At 48.6% G+C, this 9,517-nt stretch overlaps 1 protein-coding gene across 1 annotated transcript in view; it reads right to left on the bottom strand.

Annotated features, from left to right (window-relative positions):
* Positions 1-9,511, bottom strand: part of STK11 (serine/threonine kinase 11) — a 48,499-nt gene extending 38,988 nt beyond the window's left edge. Inside the window, exon 1 of the mRNA XM_009640062.2 lies at positions 8,186-9,511. Coding sequence (XP_009638357.1) covers positions 8,186-8,475 — 290 coding nt within the window. The 5' untranslated portion in view covers positions 8,476-9,511. The remainder of the gene's footprint in view (positions 1-8,185) is intronic.
* Positions 9,512-9,517: the final 6 nt, after the last annotated feature.

The following is a 9,517-nucleotide window of genomic DNA, read 5'->3' as shown; positions in this document are numbered from 1 at the left end:
GACAAGATATTCTCCAGAAAACCCAGCAGAGGTACCTCCCTAGCAAAGGGAGACAAGGGCCTCACCTGCAGCACATGCAGCCCACCGCCAGAAAAGGGAGGGCAGCCAGAGGGGCAGCGAGGCGCCGATGCTCCCGACCCGAGAAGCCCTGCACCAAAAGCCTCCTGTGGCCAGGAGACGAGCAGAGGGATGGAAGAACTCCAGAGATGTTCACAGGTGGGAGACGACAAGGGCCCCCCAGCAGCCCCTCAGCCCTGCAGAGCTGGCCTGGGCTGGGCTGCAGCCAGCCCAAACCCTGCCTCAGCACCCCTCCGGCTCACCTCCTCACCCCCGAGGCGAGCTATCCAGAGACCGCCCGCAGGGTGAACCACGCTTAGAGCTGCTCGGAAGTCACACGCAGCTCCAGGCTGCCTACCCCTGAGCACCATCAAATACAAGAGGCTGTTCAGTGTCAGGGCTGCACTCCCTCAGTCCATCTGTGGGATCAGTTGGAGTCTCTTTACAGTAGAGTCAGTGCAGAAATCATCCCAAAGACGCATCAAACTCCTCAGAGGCAGTAGCCAACTATTGGCCCTTTATTAAAGCTATTAAACCTTCCGGGAGAATTCAGAAATGGAGCATGAGAACTGCAACTTTAGTCTCAAGAATGAGTTGAGAACAGGAGTTCCAGCTAATAACTCCATTTCTTCCAAACTTTAGTCTTAACCCAACTTGACTGACCGGTTCAGAGAACCGAATTGAACCCTCTGTGGAGAATAAATAATGTAAAACTGAGTGAGGAGACGTCTTCCCTTGGCTATGGAAATGGGCCCTTGTATGGCACCTCCCGTCAGCTGTTTTGATCGTTGTCTCTTGGGATTTTCTACTCTGCTCCAAACCACATTTTACTATCTTTTGCATTAAACTCAGCCTGCAAAACCCCACTAGGTGCCAGCTGCGAAGAGAAACAGGAGGATCAGGACAGTCAGGTCAGGGTGGTTCTGTCTGTCTGGAAGCGCAGATGCTGCTCTTCACTTTGTCCTGCTGCTCCATTTGGGCTCGTTTTTTATGCAAACTCTTTCCAGCTCCTCTCTCTCGCCATTTGGGAAGGTGCTTTAAGAAGCAGGGTTACATTTCAACAGTTCAGACTCCTGAAAGCAGCATTACAAGGAATTCAGAGCACAGCTTGAGAAGCGAGAGCCTCTGCCCAAACCCATGACACGCCAGGCTCGGAAAGCCACTCGGCCCTGGCCCACACAATTAGCCAGCCTCTAATCACAGGCCATGGCCAGCACCAAGGCTTCTTGATGCATCACATCTGATTAACAAACCAGTAGCTGCTCCTTCGAACAGCTCCTAGGATGCAGGAGTGCAAGAAGGTTTTTAAAGATCTTTTAAGGATCCCTGAGCAACAGCATTAATTACTTCACCACCAAAAGTTTAGGCCGGGCACTCTATCATATATGGCTTTAAAAAAAAAAGTTACAATGGCTAAGCAGAACCCTCGGATAACAAGGGAAAGCTCAGCAGTGTTTAGTTTAAATGGCAGACAGATTTGCAAAGTGATGCAGCCGCTCTAATTATAGTAATGACCAAAAGGCTGAAGTAGATTAAATTAGCATAGGAACTGCAGCCAGCATTAGTGTAGGTCTAAGAAGTTTCTGCACAACGAAGGCAGACAGGCTGAGTGCTCAGACCAAGCCGGCAAGAGGGGCGAACACGCACGCGTATTTAAATAAGGCTGCTTTGCTGTGAAGGCAAAGAAAGCTTCCAATATTAGGAACACATTTAAAATCCTGATCCCGACAGCTCATTCCCTGTAATACAGCTTGAAAGCACAAATACCAATTCCTTCCACCTTTAATGGACTAATAAATATTTCATATTTCTGTAATGATTTTTTTTTTTTTTTCCTCCAGGAGGACTTTGCGAACCAACCTAAAATGCCAGTGAAGTGCACCCACCTCTGGGGCAGAGGCCAAGCAGCCCATTTCCCAGAGGAAAGATTACTTCTATTTTTAGCTACTCTTGCATTCTGGAAAGACTGAGGAGCGGAGACAGCCCCCAGTCACCTCCCAGTCCATTTCGGTTTTCAAACTTCACCAAGTGAGTGCACACAGGCGCTCACCTTGTCAGAAGGTGCCTAAATTCACATTTTTCAGAATTAACACCCACAAAGACCCACCAGGCCGCTGCTTTCTTTGCAGTTCGCCTGCACAGCAGCGTTTCCACCGACAGCCCCGGGGAAGCGAGATTTGCGTGCCTACAATTTGCTGCCTTTCCTCTCCACCAAGGCGAGGTGGCTTCCTGCCCTTCCCGTGCCAGCCTGGCCAATCCGCTCGGATTTGCAGGATACCTTCCGAGCTGCTGCAACTTCGCCTCCTTGCCTTGCTAACTCCAAAATTTAACATGAAATTTAAATCAGAGCAGTTGCTTTTGAGATCAGACCTCTCCCTCCCTGCCACGTGGTAATCGCTTCCATACCCGCCCTACTCAACACCGCTATTATGTGGCCAGAATAGCCTCCCTTACGGAATTCTGTTCCTAGTTTTCCAGACTAGGAAGCCTTCAAACGTGCGACAAGACAGACTGTCAGAGTTTGGCGCCTGTTTCAAAGCCAGACCATCCTGGAGGAAGAAGAGAAGAAAAAAAGAAAAGCTCTTTCAGCTCGAAGGTTTCTATGTGGCTCTGTCCAAGCCATTAAGCTCACGCTGGCGGGTTAAGGCTTATCCTTAGCAAGGCACCTCGCTTGGGCAAACAACCCGGTGGTGTTGCTCAGAACTGAGCATAGCACAGCTACCTGCTTGTGCACGATTTTGGAAGATCGCAGAGTGTTTTGGGTTGGAAGGAAAAGATGTTGGCATCTGGAAGGATGTGGGACAGCCTGGAAAGACGATGTTCTTCCCCAGGCTGTTCTCAGCACATCTCACCGTAAGATTTAGCGTTCTTTCTACAGTTTGTTTCGAGCCTCCGTTTCATCAAAGCCATTTTTGCTTAAATAGAAGTGAGCGGTACAGCCAAAAGATCGATCCCCTTCCTTTGGTTGACAAGGTTCCTCCACAGGTCTAAGCTTTTCGGATTTTATGGAGACACGTGATGGCGAATGTTTTCCACGCTACCCACTGGGTCAGACCGTACGTCAGGAATGAGGGTTTGCAGCGGGTCGGTCGTGAGAGCCTTCAGTCTGGGAGAAGCTTACCCTTACCCATCCCTTCACTCGCCAGCACACAACTGCGGCCCATTGCGAGCGCTCTGCCTACGGCACGTGGCACCGGGAGGTCGGCAGAAGGAACTGGCACACCTCCACCGCAGCGCTGGTGCCACAGCGAAGGGCTGGGAGACGTGCACAGAGAACAGCTCCATATGCCAGCTCTGGCACGTACCGTAAATCCACTAACACCATTCTTGCTAATTGCTACAAAGGACTCATGAATCATTCACGGTCTTTACGCAACTGAACAACCACATTATGTATTTAGATTGATTTTGTAATCCTGTATAGCCAAAGCAAGTTTTAATTACAAGTTAGCATCCCCGATATGCCACAAAGCAGATTAACCGATTTAAACTCTAGCTTGCGAGCAGCTTTTTCCTGTTTATTGCGCCTAAAGAGAGAGCCCTCCGTTTGCAAGGATGCACCTTGTCATTTTTGTCCGCGTGAGAAGCTGCACCTCATCGCTCACACGAGCGGGAGTGATATTTCAGATAAGAGACCAAGCAGAGTGCTATTGCTATTTCCTTCTTCAAACAAGCTTTACCCAGCTGAACGTGCATCCGCCACGGGGAGGGGCTGACACCATTAGGTGTTGATGAATCCACTGCTGACCTACATCCTTCAAGTTTTAGTATCCAAAGGGTTCTTCTCTGGCCATTACTCAAAATACCCTTGTGAGCATTATAGGGTCTCCACCACGTTCCCACTGCCTCGCCCTCCCCTAGGGCCACGACATGTCAAGATACAGAAACCCCCACTGCGGTCACGTGCACCCAGAAGCCCCCGAGGGGTTCAACGCTGCCGAGGCAGACCAGAGCGTACCCTCTGCCACCACCAAACACAGCAATGCGAACCCCGCAAGCCCTGGCAGGCCAGCCCCTACCCCAGTACCATGTTTGTGAGCCCAAGGGGCTGCCAAGGGGGGTGATGATGGCAGCGTTGCTTTTTCCTCTTTTCTAGTTGCAGGCCTTCCCCTGCATCATGCTCCTAGAGGGGATGCCCAACATCACAAGCCCTGTATCCACCATAGCAGAACCACCTGCGCTCTTCTCTGGATTACAGCTTCCACCACCAAACCCAAGCAAATCTTCAGCTTAGCAAAGAAAATAACAGAGCCACCCGGTTACGTCCTGCAGATGTTTTCGGTTGGGAGCGAGGGACAGGAAATCAGATGAGTCAGCTTTAGCCCATCTCCGTCTAAAGCACACGCCTCTGCGGCTTGCAACAAGTCCTTCCTTCAGCAGAACCATGCGTGTTCGGAGGTGCAAGACTCTTCGTTTGCAGACCCAAGGAGCAAATAGTCAAAGTACAGGCCTACTACGCATTTTAAACCTCCAAGGAATTCTAATGAGCATATATTCAAATCTAAGTAATCGCTGAGCATGGTAAGTACAGTACAAGACACTTGGGACACGCACAGAAAGTCCCAAACACTTAATTAAAATGTGAGGCTATTAGCACACAGTTTTATTAAAGTGTGCTACTAGAGACAAATAGTCTTCCAAATTTTCTCATCTTTTTTGGCAATCCTACTAAACTCACCTTTTGCACTAACTGGAGGCAGTTATTAGCCGCAGCGCTGTCTGGTCAGCTAAGCCACCCCAGCCTTTCTCTACAGTAACTGAAGAGTCCACACACTGCCTTAGGGAAATGGGCATCCTACGAGCTTAAACCCTCAACATCCTCACCAGGATTCACAGATCCCTCTCATTTTTCAGGGGCAGAACTGGAGTATTTTAGGGTAGAGAAGAATCATTCAATTTTGAAAGTCTCAAACATATTTCAGTCATAATTTCTAGGTCCCCAGACTCTTTACTGCACCAAGTAAAGCCCACACCGCAGGATGCAGCTGCAGTCTCACATAACACAGAGATGGCATCAGCAGTCAGAGCTCCCCGAGCTGCAACTCCAGCCCCACGTGTCCAGGGTCCCCAACGCATGGCACAGACCTGTACGGTCCTCCATGGCTCGTCGTTACTGTGCTCTCCCTTGCTGTCATTATTCCCTGTATATTACTTGCTCATGCAATTACCCAAGGGCCAACAGTCTAGGAACCGTTTTCTAGGGAATTTCTTTGATGACACACTGTCAATGCGAGTTTCATCTTCCCCACAGCAGCAGAAATACCGAGGCATCCTGTGATAACGGTAGAGGCACAAGGCCATTATAATAATTCAATTACATCTCTCTCAAACGAACCAAGGCACACATGTAGCTTTTCCCTGTATGGCGAGAAATGCTGGAGATCACCTCTGCAGGAACAGGTCCTGTCTTTGCAGTTAAGGGAGAACTGTACAACAAGGTATTTTGAGACCAAGATAGTAAATGGTCACTTCCAAGAGATAAACACTTTTAAGCCAAGCCTGAACACATGCCCCAATTGCTCAGACCCTCTGCCAGCGCACTTCTAACACGTCTGCAGCGCTATATGAAGAAATTAACCCCCAGAGAGCAGACTAATAGTTAAGACGTGGTGACTCTACAGCAGAGAAAACAATTCATTAGGGCTTCAGAACACTCTCACCCCTGACCATTTCATTCATGATGAATGCAAACGCTTTGGAAGAGCCTTCTGCTTGCACACGCCACTGGGAGCACTGGCAGGGAGAGGGAGCACTGGGCAGTGGTCTAGTTTGGGCGGCAGATGCAGAGATTTTTAGTCTCATATGGCACCAACCGAAGTCAAGATGTTTACAAAGATTAGATGCTCTCCTCTCACATGTACTGAGCTGCAGACATCCTTGTATAGATAAGGACCAAGTGGGACTGGAAGCAGGCCTCGCTGTAACACAGGAATTACATATTTACTTATTACTGCACTTATTAGTAGCTTTCAAGAATGAAAGTAGAACCTATTGGTGTGATTCAGTCCACAACCCAATTTTCTACTGTGCTGTTACATCCAAGTAGCATGCTGGGTATAAACCACTCCACAACGCTGCTTCAATGCAGTTGTAGAAAGTGAAGTTTGCTCAGCCAGACTCCATTAAATGTGACATTAAAAAAAAAACCCAAACATTAAGAGTACTTCCCAGCGCTACCTGGAAACACACACAGCAATGGTTTGCTCCCCCACATCCACACTGACCAGTCAGACTGTACAGGTTTGATGACATCTCACCACAGCAGAGAGCTTTTGCTGCCTGTTGCAGGAGTGGCGAAGGTTTTTGATTAGGTCAGATTTCTGTGGGTACCACAGCCTTAAAATATGACATATTGCCTTAAAAGAATTCACCACCGACGCAGCAGATAAACCAAATGAATAGGTGGACAAAGAGAAAAGGACAAGGTGACAAAAATAGGAACTTGAACTAAAGTAAACCCTTGTTACAAGACATCGTCTAAAATCTGCCTCAGTGTTTTGAAGCAGGTGCAGCTGAGCCAGAAAAACATCCACAGCAAAACAGAGCGGTGCTTGGCCAGTCGGCTTTAATAACTAACCTTAATGAAACCAAACAAGACCTTCACAGACAGGCTCTGTGCACCAATAAAACTACAGAGTTCACTTCAGGACACAGGACCAGGACCGTGGCTCTGGTATCAGGGAACTCTCCTGTTGTTTGGCAAGTCATTTTTCACTAGGAGGGGGAAAAAATTAAAATTAAGTTTCCATTAAGGAGGGAACAATCTCCCCCTTCTTCAGTAGAAGCTCTTGATGGACTTCAAGGAGGGGGCAAGGGTGGAAAGGGGCGCCCGTGCCTTTACCAGAAAAACCAGAAACATTTTATTACATATTAACCAACAGTTTACTCCGATTCTGAACTTGAGCCAGCGAAGGAGAGAAAGGGAGGTCCCACCATTAGGATTTGTGACTATTTTGTAGTTAAGTCTGTCACTGAAGGTTAGAAGGCAAAATTAAACAGCTCACTGACAGAAGTCCTGGTACGGGATGTGAAATATCTCGCAGCTGAGCTCGGAAACTCAAACCAAAGTGAGAAAGAGAAACAAGACCCTGCTAGGCCAGGGCTCTACACTCAGCACGTCACAGCTAAAGACGCAATACAAGAGCCTTCTAAACATCGCGCAAGTTTCCCTTCCCGCTACGAGATAAACCCTTGCAAATAGTTTGTTTTGGCTGCAGACGGCTCCCCTCCACAGCAGATAAACAACTATCTCGCAGGGCTGCGACAAACAGCGTGCGGCGGACGACGCAGCTGGCTGCAAGGGCCCCGCAAGCAGAGCGCAGCCCCAAGAAAAGGGAAAGTTTCGTACGCCCGGCCCTACAGACAGAAGTGTAACACCAGGCTTCTCCCACAGCTAGTTTTAATTACTTACTTGTGCCCTGACTAATCAGTATGTAACTGGCACTTTGAAAGCTTCCAAGCACAGATCTTGAGTCACTGAAATAGAAGAGGTTGACAACCCTTGTCCCTGTTTTACAGCTGCAGAAATCAACTGAAGAGAGCCTCGAATTACTTCCCAAACTCATCAGTCAGAAGTGAAAGCAAGGAAAAAAAAACCCCAAGGCTTCCTATGCCCATTGGGGGCACAATCCATTGGATCGTGTTCCAGGCACCTACCCCATGGGTGGAAGCAGTAGTGGCTGTCCCAAAGAGCTCAAGAGCCACACACCCCTAGATGGTCACACAAACAATGCAGAACGCAGCAGCATGAAATGTATTTCTGCACTTGCAGCTACACCACCTCTCACCTTTCCCAGCTGACAGCACCGCAGTTTACTTCTTCAACATGAAATCTTAAAAGAGGAATTTCTTTAAGAAATACTATTTTACTCCTTAAGCAATACTATTAAAGAAGTGCCCTGTGTTACTGCCTCCCCAGCCCACAGAAGCAGCTCCCTTCCCCATTCCCAATCCCAATGACAGCCCTGGCTGCAGTTCAGCGGTAAAGACATTCCTGAATACCTACGGTTTAGGGAGCCTGTCCGCAGCAGAAAGCCATGTTGTTACTCAAAATGATACAGAACTTCAGCTGGAAAATAATTACAAAGTTTAACCCCTCAGTTCCCAGCTACTGGAAATATTTACTCACTTTTTCACATTTGCCTCCCCATTGGGAATTCTGCGTAGCTTCTTCTTCTTCAGTATTTTCACAGCTCGCCTACAGAGGGTTTCAGAGTCCAACATCTCCTTGACTTTGCCGTAAGACCCTTCTCCAAGTAAGTCTCCCATCAGGTATTTGCCAATGAGCTTGGCCCTTTTCCGCCGTGGCTGGTAGATGACCTCTGTAGAGTCAATGCGATGGATAAAAGTGTCCATCCCCACAGACATCAGCTCACTCTCTGCAAACATACCCAGCTGCTGTGGCTCCTGCATATCCATCCTGGATTAAGTTCCTTAACCTGTCTTCCTTAAGCGCTCAGGGTTTTAATCCTGTTTGTTAGTTTCCAACACTCCCTTTTACTCCTTCTTGAAAAAAAATATCCAGAAGATTGTACAAACATGAATAAAAAAAAAAACCAAAACCAAAAAAAAAACTACGAGCTGCTTCCAGCTCAAGTGGATGCTAGAAGATCCAGGCCTGGCTCCAGTAACACAACGTCTTTTAAAAAGAATATATATCTTTGACCAAACACACTCAGTTTGGGACTTGCTTTGCTTCCGACCTGGTCCCACTGCTAGGGTTCTTTCAAGTCAACTTGGCCTTTAACTTGGCCCAGTTTGATTCTTAAGTGCTAGGTCATCCTCTGGGACTTTAGGCCACCACATAAAACCAGACAACTGCCGAGTCTCTTTCGTGACTTTCCATTCCTAGTAGATCAGAGTCACCAACTCCCAACTGGATGGCAGGCGAAGCGTTTCTGCCCTGCTGTCCTCACTGTCCAGGTATGAGCACAGACGGGGTTTTTTTCAGCCGTTTGGCAGCTGGAACCAAGTTTCTTTGAAGGAGTTTTCAGAAACAATTCTAACGTCTTCGCTTTTCACGCCTACAAAAGTTTGAGGCCTTCGGTGTCTATCAAGATCTCCCAGGGGCATCCTTCAACCACCTGGATTCCGCCTGGCACATGATGTGTCACCACCACTGGTCCAGGTGTCAGCCGGTGTCACACAACGCAAAACCTACTACAGCTTTACCGACCCACCTTAAGACGGGAACAATCAGGAGGAAGTAATTCTCTCTGCCCCGTACCCAAAACACCCCATTCCCTTTCCCAAGAAGAGAAGGTCAACGAGGAGATGCCAACCTCGCCCGGGCTCTCCCCTGCTCCTTCGCGCCCCTTCCACAGGTGGCAGCCGGGGCGGGGAGCAAAACAAGCGGCACCGCGGCCGCCCCCGGGGAATGCAGGGAAGGGACGAAAAGGGGATAAAACACCTGAAGTGTAACCAAACTAGCGATGGAGCCGGGAGGGAAGGGACCCCCGGG

Source organism: Egretta garzetta, unplaced genomic scaffold (genome assembly GCF_000687185.1).
Source record: "Egretta garzetta isolate BGI_Z169 unplaced genomic scaffold, ASM68718v1 scaffold396, whole genome shotgun sequence".
NCBI classification, from domain to species: Eukaryota; Metazoa; Chordata; class Aves; order Pelecaniformes; family Ardeidae; genus Egretta; species Egretta garzetta.
This window is presented reverse-complemented; position numbering and strand designations above follow the sequence as displayed.